Genomic DNA, 15545 nt, shown 5'->3' with positions numbered 1-15545 from the left:
GTTGACCAGCTACAGCAGGATCTCATTAACACTGAATATGGTGTGGGCAATCAGGAAAATGATGAGAATTAAGTAGCAGAGACAAACAGCATGAAAATACTGATCTAAGTAGAGATTCTACATTGGCAGTCTGTCTACCATGACTTGGAAGTTATTATCCAGCAGTGATATGATCTCAACCTTGCAGGTCTGGTTTGGTGGACCAGAACTAGATGGCCCCGCTCAACATGAACACGATGCTGGCGGTGATGCTTGCTGGAGAACAAGGCAAACTTTCCACTTGACCTTCAACTAAGTGTTCTGACGTTTGTCCTTCAATTACTAGTGAGGCCAGAGACCAAGAATTCTTCACTATAATATTCAAAACATTTTATCTGGAGTAATTGTGTCTGGCTTCATTTTCATGTGAATTTTTTACCCTCAACACTGTGAAACATACCTAGAGGAGATCCTCATCCCTAAAAACTGTTAGTGCACACTAATTGCATGTACTAATGGTTTTCCGTGTGGCATTATCATATTAATCAGTACAGTGTATTAAACCCCATCGTCCTTTCCCTTCTTCCCTAGCCACCCAATCCCCAGTGATTAATGTCCTGTCCTCAGGTGTCAGTTTGTAGCGTCCATCTTAGAGAGAGAGACAGAGACAGTGAGAGAGAGAGAGAGAGAGAGAGAGAGAGAGAGAGAAAGAGGCTTGTCATTCTTTCTGTGCCTGGCTCATTTCACTTAACATATGTCTTAGTTTGGGTTTTATTGTTGTGAAGAGATACCGTGGCCACAGCAACTCATATAAAGGACAATATTTCATTGGGGCTGGCTTACAGTTAAGAGCTTTAGTCTATTATTGTCATGGTGGGAAGCATGGTGGCATGCAGGTGGACATGGTGTTGGACAGGTAGCTGAGAGTTCAACGGGATCAGCAGACAGCAGGAACTGGTCATGACACACTCCCTCCAACAAGGCCACACCTCCAGTAATGCTTCCTATGAGTCTATGGAAGCCAATTTTTATAAAAATCACTACAATATCATATCCACAAGTACCATTAATTTTGCTACACTGACAAGATTTTCTTTGTGGCTGAATAATAATCCATTGTATACCCACCACATTCCTTCCATCAATTCATCCTTCCATTTGCTCCTAGCATGACTCTACATCTTGACTCTACAGTTCAAAAGAAGCAGGGAAGGAGAGTACACACATCTGTCACTATCACAGAATAGTCATCTAGAACCAGGTAATAGAATAGAAGGCCCTAGAGACTCAGAAGAGGAGAAAGTGGAGGGAGTGAGAGCCAGAGGCTGGGCATCAAAGCCTAGCTAGAAAATGGTTCTGGCAATCTGCAACACAGCAGGGAAACTACAGTATATGGAAATGGATTATACATTTCAATCTAATTAAAGGGCAAAAGGGTCCAATTCCCAACACTTGGAAAGATATGTCATTATATAGAAATGCCACCTGCCTTAATGGTCTTTTTTTTTTTTTGCCACACACATATCAAATAGCAGTGCTCTACCCCATAAATTTAAAAGCATGCTAATTAGAAGGATTATTAGGTAGTCTGAAGGTATTTAAAAGAAAGTCTTCTCTGGGCAGGCCATTTGGAACTGGGAGAGGTCCCCTTTCCCTTTGCCTGACACATGAGAGTGAGCAATGGAGTGTCCCTCTTCCCGTTGCCCAACAGGAGTACCGTGAAGTCCATCGATCTACTCAGAAGGAGTCTTTTAAATCACACTGTCTGCAGCTACTGCCATGAAACTAACTGGCTCAGATATGAAGAGACAGGACCAGAAAACTGAGCCAAAAAGACATTTTCCAGTGAAACCAGATCACACTGAGGATTTATTGCCTCTCCTGGAAGAGTGAAGACATTTGGTTTTCACATCATAGGAATATCTGCAGCTTCCATGCCAAACCTAACATGCTAAGCCCGGGCAGGCCAGGCAACTTCCAGAGCAGCTCTGTGGGCTGTGCAGTCTGAAGTTTAGGGACCCTCTTTCCACACAAATCACAACAGCTCCATACCTCATGGAGGAAATTAGCTCAGAGAAATGCCAAGTGTGATAAAAAAAAAAAAATAGACTGACATTCCAATAAAATCAAATCTTTGACCCTCTGTGCACCCCAGAGGTCCTGGGTACATTTATTCTAGAAACAGCTATGTGCTCACACTTTATGCTTGTCTTAGCACTCACAGGTCTTTGAGAGCTCTGCCTCTTGCACCCCTGCTCTCACAGCATCCATCTCACTTCCATGACACATGTTGACAAGACTGCCACTAGAAGAAAGCTTTCAAGGAGCCTGCAAACTTCAAGCAGAGAAATGCACATGAAACCGACATTGAACTTGGAAAAACATCACACTGTCTTGTTTGACAGGGGGTGGCAGGCAGCATAGGAATGGGGGAGGGTTTTGGTTTTATTTGGGCTTTGGTAGTGGTGGTTGGCTTTGTTTTTATTTTTGTTTTTTTAACCAATCAACAGGATATTTGGTGATTTTCTTTCAATAATAAGTGTCCTTCCCAGGATCTTGTGCTAAATTCTTGGTCCCCAGTTGATGGAGTTACTTGGTGAGGTTCTGGTGACTTTAGGAGGTAGGGTCTAGTTGGAGGAAGATTACTAAGACAGCACCTTTGAAGGTTGTATACCTGGTAACTACTTCATACACATGTTCTCTACACCTGACCCTTCTTTCCACCAGCTATAGTGCCACACACCTGGTAGGGCAGCTATAGTGCTCTACCACCTGAGTTCCTGGGGGTAACCAACAATAAACTGAACCCTCACAAAGAGCAAGTCCAAACGAACCTTTCTCTCTTTTAAGCTGTTACTGTCTGAAGCATTTTGTCACAGTGCTAAGCACCTAACCCATCTGACCTTCATTCCTTTTAACGCCCTGCTGGTTCTAGCAGTATCCAGTGGCTTCACCCAGAGATCCTACAAACGTTAAGTGTACATGATCTGACGTTGAGATTTATGAGAAAGAGAGAAGCACACTTGGGTTTCTGGAAGAAGTATTTATGGCTAGGGAACTTGGGGAGTCCTGTGATACATCAGGGAATCCTGGACACTCCCAGAAAAGGGACTCCACTCCTTCCTTTCCATGACATTAAATGACCAAGACAGCAGGGAGGAAGAAACAGTATTCAAGCAACTTTGCACTCAGGTGTTGCATAGGCAACTTGTTATACACTTGTGCACATTTCTGTGTTTGCAACATACAAAGAACCGATAGGGTGGTTCTTGAGACAAACCACCTGATTTCACCTCTCAAGGTATGATTTATGTTAGGCACTTTGTCACTGTCACAAATACCTGAGATAAACAATTTTTGGAAAGAGGTGATTTATTTAAGCTCATGGTTTGATTCATGGTCAGCTGTCTTCCTTGTGATTCATGATGAGGAAGAACACTATGTCAGAGAGCATCAGTAGAATAAGACAGCTCATCTCATAGAAAACGAGAGGGAGGGAGTAAAGAAAGACAAAAGAAAAAAAAGACGTCTGTGGAGATGGTTCAGTCACAAGCATTGAACACACAGCACGAGAATCTGAGTTCTATGACCCAAAGTTCACGACCCCCTGTGACCACATGAAAAGCTGGGTGTCACTGCATGCACCTCTAACTTCAAACTGGGAAGGCAGAGGGCTGAGGCTCCCTGTGGCTTGCTTGCCAGCTAATCATCTGAATTGGTAAGCTCCAGGTTCAGTGACAGAAGAGATCTTGTCTCACAAAATAAGGTGGAGATTGAGAACATGTGACATTGACTGCTAGTCTTCACAGACAACTGCACATATGTACATGTACCACTAAACACATAAAAATATACACTCTCCCACATACAAATAAGTAAATAAATAAATGGAAAGGTGAGAGAAAAAGATTAACAGAGAGAGTGCCCTGAGGGACAAATTACAGCCCACAAGAATACATGCCCTATTGGCTCAATCCAGTTCGATTCCATATCCTAAACTTTTCAGAACCAAGTAAAAGAGCATCACCTGTTGGAGATTAGCCATCTATCATGAGCCTGTGAGAGACAGTTCACATTCAAACATCATTGTTTATTTAAATTTTAGGTCCAGAAAAGGAGAGTCTGGGAAATCTCTTAACTGATTTCAAGAGAAAGGATATAAGAGTAATAACCAGAGAAACTGTCCTCATTTGTTCACACGAAGCATTCTTGCTGATTAAGGGCCCTGATTTGCCATTTATCTATGAGCCCTTTAGAAGAGATTGACAAAAGCCAAGTCTTCACTTAGCAAAAGATTAAAATAATTTTTAAATATATATTCCAAGTGTTGTTTTCAACTTAAATTATGAGGGACAGGTTTTCCAGAGGCCCACATCCAAATCAGAAGGGCACACCATCAATTTTAAGGACACTATTACCATTTGGAGGAGAATCCTATGGCTACCAGAGCAGGAGAGGGATATAAGAGAGTAACTTCCTTTCACTTAGAAATGCAGTCAAGGTAGGGAAATTTAAATGCAGTTTAATTATTTTCCATGAGACTCACAAGGGAAGGGGAAACAGGAAAAATGACAAAATCTAAAATGTTATTGTTATATCCTCCAAGTAAAAACATTTCTATGAAAGAGACTCATTAAGGAATTTAGCACACAAGTCTCAGGAATGCCCTGAAATTTACAAGACTCATACCCTTCTCTAAGGTTATATAAGCAGTAAGGATTGCTGGGGAAAGGGAGATTTTCTGTCTACATGGCATCCAGTAAACTCTATTATTCAGCTTTTGTGGGTTATCATCCAGGTAGGGTGGGCTTTTTAGTGATGCTACTGCCTTTGAGTAGTCTACATTCCTGCAATTAACCTCAATAAATTTCAGTTCACCAAGTTGAACTTTAGTGAAAATGTTTCTTTTTAAAGATTTATTCTTAAATTATGTGTAGAGTGTGTGTCTGCGTATGGGCTATGAGCACGAGCACAGACGCCTGTGGAGCCCAGAGACATAAGGACCCCCTAGAACTGGAGTTATAGATGGGTTGAGCCTCCTGACATGGGTGCTGGGAACTGAACATGGGTCCTCTGGAGAGCAGCAAGCACTCTCAGCCATGGAGTCATCTCCCCAGCCCCTGAGGTTGTTTATTTGTTCTGCTGGTAGAGCCCTATATGGAGGAAGTAGACATTTGTTCATGTGCCCCAGGAAAAGTCAAACAACAATATAATCCTGTTTAAATTGGAATGGGACAAGATGAGCTAACTTATAGATTAGTCAATCAAAACACTGAAACAGGTGTTTAAAAGATATTTTATTCCAAACTGTGAAGTTTTGTTTCTAAAATTTTGTTCACTATATCATAAGTTAAAAAAAAAACTCAGAAATGTTCTTTTACTTAAGATTGCTTATAAATAACCCTGTTATAAAAGAAAACTATGAGGGATATCCCTTTTCGTGTTCTCCCTCCACATAAAGCTTCTGAGATGTAGAAAGCCTGTTTTATTCCAGGACCACCAGCCCAGAGGTGGCACTGCTCACAAAATGCCTATAGTCCAATTTGATGGAGGCATGTTCTCAGTTGTGATTACCTTTTCCAGAAGACTATAGCTTGTGCCAAGGTGACAAAAACAAACCAAAACCAATAATGAAACAAAGCTAAGCAGCATATTGAGGGCCTGCTGAAAAGCCCTGTCAGCTAGGACCAGGAGTTCAGGAGGTAGGTTATTTGCACAAAACCCGTCCACATGTGGCATGGATGTACAACACACCAAGGAGTCCAATGAGTTCAGTGGCTGTGGTTGAACTGAAGTTAAGCCATGGGATTTGCATCCATATTTGATCAGCCATGGGCAACTGCAGCAGGTGAGAAGTCATCCCTGGATTCTGGAGTTCTTTACACCAGCTCATCACCACCTAAAGCCATTTGTTTGGATGAAGACATATTGCTTCCTGAAAGTTCTGAACAAAAAGAAAGTTAACTGTGATAGACATATTAATTTATCAGTACCCATTATAATCTCAGTGAGTGTTGACTGAAATTCTGATATACAAAAGGCAGAGGGTTAAATGCCATCATAAAACTCCAATGAATAAAGATGTCTCAAGACACATTTGTCCCTTTAGTGTTTTTGTTATTTTTTTTTTTCTTTCCTGAGACAGGGTTTCACTATGTAGTCTTAGCTGTCCCAGACTCACTTTGTAGACCAGGCTGCCCTTGAACTCAACACCTGCCTCTGCCTCCCTGAGCACTAGGATTAAAGGAGTGCATTGCCATGCTTAGCTCCTTTAGTGTTTGCTTGTTTGTTTTAAGGGGGAAGTACTTTAAAAGTGGCACAACCCCCACCTCTGGAGCCAGACTACCTGGTATTGTATTGCTCAGGCTTCAGCATAACCAGGTAGTGTTCCTGGGAGGGCAAACCAGGAAGAGGCATGCCTCTTCATGGGTATTTGGAGGGATTATATGAGCTCATCTTTGAGAAGTGTTAGAGCCATACCTAGATGGTACAAGTCTTCTTGTGTTTGTTAGAATTACTGATGCTCAACATTCCAACTTCTAGCCCTTGAATGGCTTGGAGCCCTTCTTACACCTGCATGCCCATTCTCCATCAGCATTCCAAGCAAGTCCTACTCAGCCAACAATGTTACTGAGTGTCTTCGGTGTACAGGATATACAAAGATGAATGGCCCTGGAGGCTAGTGTTCAGTGTAAATTGCATTGACACACTGAAATAAAAGGAACTTAAGCGCTTTCATGGAGACTTCCCACTGCCCTCCCCTCCAAAAAAGGGTTGGATGTTCAGATGTGAGGTTCAGCAGTGTAGTCCAGAATGTAGCTTGTTACTGTATAGTCTTCATACCTACTTTGTAGTTAACCATAAATTGAAAGATGTAGCTTGCAGGCAGAGCTTATAGGTATAAAGAACTGTGTGATGTTGAATGTAGATATGCCAGCAAAAGACATGCTCTCAGAGGGCAGGTGGCAGATTTGAGAACTAGGGCAGAAACAGAGCAGGGTGGTAGCGACAGAACTGTAGTGTCAGCAAGAAAACAGAAATGTATAGACAATTTGGAACAGAGAGCGGGCCACTAATCGTTGGAGGTAAGAGTTGAAGACAGCAGAGATTGATTTCTTAGAAATCAAGATGAGAGAGGAGTCAGGTGGTCACAGAAGCACACAGACACAAAGGAGGACCTGGTTTTGGTTTTCTGTGGGTGCTTATTTACATATCTGCAGTGGAAGCATGAAAATTGCTGGTATTTACAGATGAAGGGGAAGAAAACAACAATGAGGGACAATGAAGTGCAAATGAAGACTGACAGCATTTCCTTCCCCTTATCTCATGTAAGCCATGTATCCTTGAACAGTTTTCTGTCCCCATCCCTCATTAGACCTCTTCACTATAAATATGCACAGAGGCAAATGGTGAACCATTTAAGATCTCTCTTAGTTCTACAGGAAGAATTTTATTCCTATTCCAGGACTGTTGGGAGAGCTCACACAGTATAGTACTGGTCTTGTCAGTGCGATGACCTGGGTTTGAATCCCTAGAAGCCACATTAGAAAGCTGGGTAGACTGGCCTGAGCCTATAATCCCATGGATGCTGGGGTAGAAGGCAGAGATAGGCAGAGGTGGAAGCTCATTGGCCAGTGGGCAGTTTCAGGCCAATGAGAGATCTGGTCTCAAACCAAAGGTGAACACTGTGCTCTGACCTCCCCACAAGCACCCCCATATACCCATATTTTTTTTAATCTACTATTTTCAATTTCTCAGTTACCTGAACACCATAGTGAAGAACTATAAACTTTAAGGGCTTCTTAAACAGGTTTCTTTGAAATAGAAGATGAACTTGGGGTCTTCTATTACTGCCGAATGAGATATAATTATGAATGGAATAAAAATCAATGTAGTCCCCAGTAAGTATGCAGCTGATTTTGAAAGTCACATGTCTTCCTTCTACTCCCAAATTAGTTGTTTACCTGTTATGCTGTAGTTGAATCTTCAGATGGATCTGTCCATAATTTTATTCTAGAACCCCAGGAGATGTGCTCCTGGCACAACCTTATTCCTGGCTAATTATATATGATCTGGGCTTACAGATCATATATAATTAGCCTCCCTGCCAATTAAAATCAACAATTTGAATGTATTTGTAAAGATATTTTGTAATTTACAGAAAATAGTTCAGGTTACTTCCTTGAAGGCCCAGGCCATGATTTCACAACCTACTTCATCCCTCAACATTTTTACTAAAGAAAGCCACAAACTGGTGTTCACAAAGCCCTTGACAGGCTTGTTTGGTGTCCTGCAAGAGAAGGAATGTAACTTCGTTCATCTCCTCAGTGCAAATCAACTGGACGATGCTTCCATCATCTACCCTGCATCTGGAAGACTGCCTTTTTGGCAGCACTGTGGTCTTGTAAGTATCTTTGACATGAGTGGCCTTGGTATGCAGAGAGCAAAGTCCTATTTGCTGTTATTTTCATGTCATGAGAGGTAGCCTAGACTGGTTATACTCAGCCAATCTCAGACACGAAGGCTACAGAGGTGGGTCGAAGCCAAGGGCAAGAGCACTGAAAGAAGAGTCTCTGTGACATGAAACTTGGCAAGCTTCATCTAAGCACCATTTGGGACCCACTCTTAGCTCCAGCTCTTTGGGATGACTGTTGCTAAGTGCTGTGATGTCAGGCCCTCTGCCATCCTTGTTCCCTTTCCCTCTCTCACTGAAACTGCACACTTAGACAGATTTAAAATGAGGAGCATTCCAGCTTCATGACTACTCTTTAGGTTAAGAGCTTTGCTGGTAGCAGAATGAGGCTACAAGGCAAAGATGAATGACCACTGCATCTCCATTTCTGCCTCCTCTTACCTCACTGCCACTTGTTATTACTTAAGATGGAGAGCTTGGCTAAGAAGAAGCATTTCCTGGTCCCTGCCCTGCTGAGGGCTTATTTGGACCTGACTTTCTGACTCCAGCCTGCTGCCAATGATGTGTGGCTTATGTTCAATCTGTTCAGACTCTTGGTGATTTTAATTAACTGATTGCCATTCCAAGAACTAACATCAAATACTCCTGTGATCTTTCACAGTGAAGCAGAAACTGTTGGGTAGAGAGGACAGGAAATAGCCCTGTCCCCAACTCCTGCTGGCTATGCTGAGCCAGGGCCAGAAACACCCCGTAAACTGCAGAGTAGTCATTTATTAGAAATAATGTCATTGAAATGGAAGTTGCCATGGTACAGTGGTCTCCAGCTGAGTCCAGACTACTGGAGAAAATGGGGAAATTGCTGCCCACCTCTTCCCTGATCACAAGTCACTTTGACTGTTATGAGGCACATAAAGCTCAATAAATCAAAGGGTCATTAGCTTACAAAGATGGTTCCAGTGAGTTTGTTTTTTTAACCCTGTCAGGTGAATGTTGCAGAAACATTTGGGTCAAAGAAGTATGTCAGAAGATGAAGCAAAATGACTTAATCCCTCTGCCACATACAGGCATAGTGAAGAAAGAGGCAACAGGAAAGATTGCATCATCAGGATTCCAAATCCTTGGTTACAGCATGCAAACACACCAGCACAATTCTGCCTGAGAGCTTAGCTTTTCTGCCAAAGGGAAGGGAAAATGGGCTCACTGCACTGGACAGTTTGTAGTTCTTTTTGCCTGTTGTCATCTTAAGGAGCTGGGCAGCTGGACAATCCAATGCTTGGAATATGGATTTAGATGAAACCAAGTGTTGGGTTTTGTCTCTAAGCTGTTTTGTAAGTTATGTTGCCCAACAGTTCAGTCTCTAATCTGCAGATCATGGGCTTCCTTATTAGAGGTCATGTCATTCTCAATGCCCCCAAACCTCAGATAAAGTGTGAAATTTCACACTCATGTAAATTAGTCTGTGGGGACCCCACCCACTGAGCTTAGGCTAGTAAAAGTTGTGAATTACAGATTTAAAAAACTTAAAATAAATAACAATATTACCCACCTTAGTTACCTTGTATTGCTTTGATAACACACCATGACCAAGGTAACTTATAGAAAGGAGGATTTATTTGGAGCACATGATTTCAGAGGGTTAGTTGAAAAGCCATGATCGTCATGGCATGTAACATGGCAACAGGCAGATAGATGTGGCACTACATCTGAGAGCTCACATCAGAACTACATCATACACACAAACACATACACAGAGTGGAGAGTGGGGGTGGAAGGAGAAGGAATGGCAGGATCAAAGCTGGCCCCCAGTGAGACAACTCCTCTGACAAGACCACATTTCTTGATAGTTCCCAAAGAGTTCCACAAAATGTAGATCAAATACCCAAATCATAGAAGCATCTCTTAACATAGGAAGAGGTCACATCACCTTGGGCAGACAGTCACATTCTTCAGATGACTTGAGTTCACATTATTCCAGATACTGGTTACACAGGAGCTTAAGTGTTAGGGACTGAGTTGTGTTGCCCCCAGATTCATATGGAAATTATGGGTCCCAATAGCAGAGGATGAAGTTCAGGAGATAGAGGGTTGTCTGTCCTAGGAAGCATGAAGCTCTGGGTTCAATCCCTGATACCACATAAAGCAGGTATGGTAGCCCAATGCTGGGGAGGTAGAGGCACGAAGATCAGGAAGTCAAGGTCAAGGTTATACCTGCCTACAAAGCAAATTTTAAGGCTGGGCTAAATAAGACCCCATCTAAGACACACATACATACACACACACACACATGCAATGCACAATCAAATGCATGCACAAATGCACACTCCTTGCACATACAATTCTGTGTGTCTATCCAACTTTCCTACTGTCCTGAGTGTCATCCACAAGGAAAAGAACCTTTTCTTTACAAAACCCAAGGGTCAGTGGAGGCACTGGAGAGAAAAACTTAGAGCATCAGGGACAATGCTCTGGGAGCCAAGAGCAGAGACAAGCACTCGGACCCAGGACACAGCAAAGACTTAGACAAGCACAACACAGGGATGGAGAACTCCACAAATCTGATTGATGATGGGCAATCACAGAGGCATCTCTTAACATAGGAAGAAATTACATCACTTTGGACAGACAGTCACATTATTCTGGATACTGGCTACAGAGGTGCTTAAATAAGTGATGTGTTACTTACTTAAGGGACTGAGTTGTGTTGCCTCCAGAATCATATAGAAATTCTGGGTCCCAGTAGCAGAGGATGTAGTTCAGGAGATAGAAGGTTGTCTAGAAAGCATAAAGCTCTGGGTTCAATCCCTGGTACAACCTAAAGCAGGTATGGTATCAGCCCAATGCTGGGGAGGTAGAGGCACGAAGATGAGAAAATCAAGACAAGATCCATAGCAACCCACCCACCCTCATGATCTGTTTTCTTCTAGACTATAATTCAAGACTCTCACCAGTGAATGTTGGGGTTACGGACAAAATGACCCTCTCCAGGGATTCCACCAAATTTTTATCATACCAGCACCATCAAACTTGAGAATTTCACCATCCCTTGCACTGCTTGCATATTTTTCCTTGCCTGGAAGTATGAATAAAAAGTTTATGGCCAGGGCCAAAATAACTCTAAATGATATCATTAGGCTTTCAACACATAGTGCATCTGTGTCCATGTGTGTATGTGTATGCATATATATATGCACGTGTCTGTCTGTGCATGTATGTATATGTGTCTATGTACATGCATATATTTATGTGTATGTGTGTGTAGATGTATATGTGTGTGTGTCCATGTGTATGCAAATATGTATGTTTGTATATGTGTATGTGCATATACGTATCTGTCCATGTGTGTACATGTGTCTATCGAGTGTGTCGACAGGTAGGAGTTAGTGGTGAAACCCAGTGCCTGCACATGCTGGGCAAGCACCCTAGCACTGGGCTACATTCCCATCCAGAGTGATCTCTTTAAAAACATCTTCTGATTGCTCAGATGCCATCCTACCCCACCTAGCTGGTCAGATGGCAATCACATGGTCAGACTTATGTAGTCATCCTCAACTCCATATTCTTCAGGCTCCAGGGAAGCCTTCACTAACCCTCACAGGACCCAACAATGTGGGGAAGCCTGCCTCTGACCCGCTCTGCTGGAACCTTGTGACAGAATAACTGACATGGTGCCTCACTGAATCAAACAGTCCAACAATGCAGCGGCTGCTTTTCCCTTCTTTATATGGAACATGGGCATCAGAAAGGCCAAGTGTGTGTCTGTGTCTCAGCTTTCTGGCCAAGATTTAGTGTCAAAGCAAAGGTAAGCTCCATTCATTGGGACAGAAAATGTAGCTCAGGCCTTCTTCCTGCCTTCCAAAAGCAATGTCTTTCCTTGGTTCTCCAATCTCACAGTTGCCTGGGCTGCTTAACGCTGAGCGCAGGGAGTGGCAGAACTAGCCAATTCCCCGGAGCAGTCAATGCAAAGCCTGCAGGCAAGAAGGACCTGGGGCCACCCTCCCCCATACACACACTTACAGCTCTTTCCTCTGTGCCTGTGTCACAGGGGTATCCTCAGTGCACCAATGTGGGCCCCATCACAGAATTATTCCATGCTGCCCTGCCACCCAAACTCCCTCTCACCTCTCCCGCCTCTTCGTTCTGCTCCAGGGACCTTTTACAATCACAGGAGTAGGCCCTCAAGAGATGTTTGATCTACCCTGAGTTCTTTTACTGATACCGTGGCTTTAAGAAAAAGAAAGTCTTGTAAGTTCTTCCAAGACTCAGTCATCAGTGCAGGAAAAATGCTCTGAGGTCTCAGATTTTAGCTACAATACGGCCCTAATGAGTAAGGCTGCCAGACCTGGCTCCACCCTCCCATGCCAAGAGAATTGGTCCCTTTTCTGTGTGATATAAAAGTGAAGGGCATGGCTGGAGAGATGGCTCAGCTGTTAAAGGCTGGGCTCACAACCATAAATATAAAAAGGAAGGGCAAATGTCACAATGAGGAGACAAAAGAACATGATAGACAACTCCAATTCTACTTCTGGGGTAAACAGGAAGGCAGAGTCACTACCAAAAGGAACAAAATGGCTCCCTTGGCAGAGGCACTGGTACTCAGGAAATGGCCACACCATGTTCTGGTGACCTGTTCACGGAGTGGTAGCAGCTAGGTTAAATGCTTTATTGATATCCTTGCAGCTCAAGGGGCACACATTAAAATCAACTATTAAAACAAGCAAACTTGTGGCTGAACCACCCAGCAAACACCACCAGCAAATCTAAAATAAGCTACAGGTCACATGCAAGCTAATCCCTGGGAGCTCGTGTTCATTTTATAGCATTCTAGAGAGCTGTCAACACGAGCCAACATGTCTGGGTCCTGCTAAGCCCGGGCATGCCTTTGTAACTTGACACTTGCCAGATTAAAAGTCAAGTTAAAATTTCACTTTCACACAAACATCCACAGGACAGGGAGGCTGACATGCACCCAGAGGAAGAAAAAGCTCCATCTCTGTCTCTGGAAACAGGAAGCATGGCATTATAGGAAGGTGGCTGTGAGCAGGTTACACAGCCCATCTGAGGGCAATTCAGTTTCAGGGCAGAGATGATGATGTGCTATGTCGCCAAACATCTAGTCCAGTGCAGTATAAGGTCCTCAGTGGGAGTGAATGAGGACAGCCTGAGTCCTCAGTGGGACTGAATGAGGGCTGGAGAAATGAGCAAAGGCGAGTTTGGATGTCCTAAGAGTGTGTATAACATAATCTGACCTGCATTGCAGATGGCCCTACTGGTTACTGTGTGATGGGCAATGATGAGGAGGAGTAAAAGCCTTTTGCAGGGCAGGGCTTGAGGTGAAGGTGGGAGGGTTGAGCCACCCTCTGCCCCGAGCGTCCCACAGACACAAGCAACTCTCCCAGTGAGGACCACCATCAGTTCAAGACACTGAAATGAGAGAAAGGTAAATCTGGTGAAGCTAAAGCTAAATCAGCAAAAAATGAGCAGGCGCTGTCCTTATAACAAACATAAATACAAATTAGGATAGGGACAGCCAACGTAAATACCAAGAACTTGGGAACAAGTTACCGATTAATTGCGCTAATGAAACGGACAGTTTTCAAGCCATAGAACCCATACCATTGCTTGGGATGCTGTGACTTATACATGATACTAGGCTGAAATGTCCCAGAACATTAAGGTCAGACTTAATGTGACACTGTGGAGGCCGGCCAACATTTCTTTTTCCACAAAATCAAGATATGTAGCTTCTTTTCACTCATTTCTACGTTATTCAAATCAAGATACCTTCCTTAAGGATGTTTTCTGAGTAAGGCCCAGTCATTCTATCTAAAGAAAATGAGGCTCTAAGTGATGAGGCAGATATTTATAGCTTGCAGGCAACGATCGGCACAGCTTGTCCACAAATGCAGATAGTACTTGCATCTCACTTTGCAGCGTCTCACAGTGTGGGACTCAGTGATCAAAGGTAGTCAGTTGCTGGCCCTGTGCCCTGCATTGCACAGCATTTTACAGAGACAACGTTGAGGAATGATGACCGGATGATCAATGGCTCACATGTCATGCTGTAGGTATGAGGGTTCTAGGAAATGGGTACCATATATGCTGGGAAGGTACTACCAGGCAACAACCTCCACCAGCTGCCCCATGTCACTATGGAGGAGCCGAGCCAAGGTGAGGCAAGAGAAGAGGTGGGTTTCAGATCAGCAGAAGGATTTTCCTGTTCAACAAAGATAACAACTTTCTAGCCAGGAGTGAACTACACACAGTTGTCAGAATGTCTTGCCTAAACTATAGATGACTTGTGGCTCTCTCTGTAAAGCTGTTGCTTCTCTCATGTCCAACCTACCCTCTGCTGCCTGGCCTCAATGGCCAAAAACAGGTGCAAAATTCCTTGGACATATCATTATTTCTTTCCTTTCTTCCTTCCTCTTTCCTTCCTTCCTTCCCTTTGTCCTTCCCTTCCCTCCACCCCCCCCGCCCCGTGCTGAGGATCAAATCCATGGCCTTACACATATTGAGCAAGCTTAACATAGAACTACATTCTCAGACTCAATCTATCAATTACACATATTTTATGGTTTTTGTTTTTAAGTGTGTGTGTATATGCACATGCATGTGTGCATGTGTACACGTTCTTGAGGAACACATCAGATCCCTCTGGAGCTGGAGTTAAAGCATTGAGAATCATCCGACCAAACTCAGGTCTTTCAAGAGAGTAGTGTGTGCTCTTAACCACTGAGTCATCTCTCCATCTCCAACATCTCTTTTCTAAAATACTAATTTTGTATAATCTTTTCCATGTCTTTTACTTTTTCAAGACAAGATTTCTCTGTGTAGCCTTGGCTATCTTGGACTTGCTCTGTAGACCAGAGTGGCTTCAAACTGACAGAGATCCACCTGCCTCTACTGGGATTACAGATGTGCACCACCACCACCACCCGGCTCCAACTATCATATTAGTCTAATAGCTGACATCCCCTCTGGTCACTGGGTTGGTGTCCTGGGAATTTAGCACAATGCAGCATATTCCTTATTTCCATCTCACAGAGGAGAAAATGGAAAGACACCATCAGTAGCCTGCCTAGGCACTGTGGCTGTGGGCTGGAGCATGCAGACACTTGATGCACACAGCTGACACAGGGGCTGCTTTCAACTT

At 43.4% G+C, this 15545-nt stretch overlaps 1 protein-coding gene across 9 annotated transcripts in view; it reads right to left on the bottom strand.

Annotated features, from left to right (window-relative positions):
- Nucleotides 1-5259: 5259 nt before the first annotated feature.
- LOC110566715 (histone-lysine N-methyltransferase, H3 lysine-36 specific-like) overlaps nt 5260-15545 on the bottom strand; it is a 33985-nt gene continuing 23699 nt past the window's right edge. For 3 of the 9 annotated variants that reach the window (XR_009592942.1, XR_009592941.1, XM_021664610.2), the window contains one exon: nt 5260-5923. Coding sequence is in view for 1 of the 9 variants with exons in the window: in XM_021664610.2 (XP_021520285.1) it covers nt 5859-5923 (65 nt within the window). In the remaining 8 variants the exon portion in view is untranslated. Of the gene's footprint in view, nt 5924-7741; nt 7830-11075; nt 11233-11337; nt 11463-12511; nt 13814-15545 lie in introns of all 9 variants that reach the window. The other 6 variants (XR_009592940.1, XR_009592939.1, XR_009592936.1 and 3 more) reach the window with 6 other exon arrangements.

This window comes from Meriones unguiculatus, chromosome 7, assembly GCF_030254825.1.
Source record: "Meriones unguiculatus strain TT.TT164.6M chromosome 7, Bangor_MerUng_6.1, whole genome shotgun sequence".
NCBI lineage: Eukaryota > Metazoa > Chordata > Mammalia > Rodentia > Muridae > Meriones > Meriones unguiculatus.
Note: the sequence above shows the minus strand (reverse complement) of the source record. Positions and strands in the feature narration are given on the sequence as shown.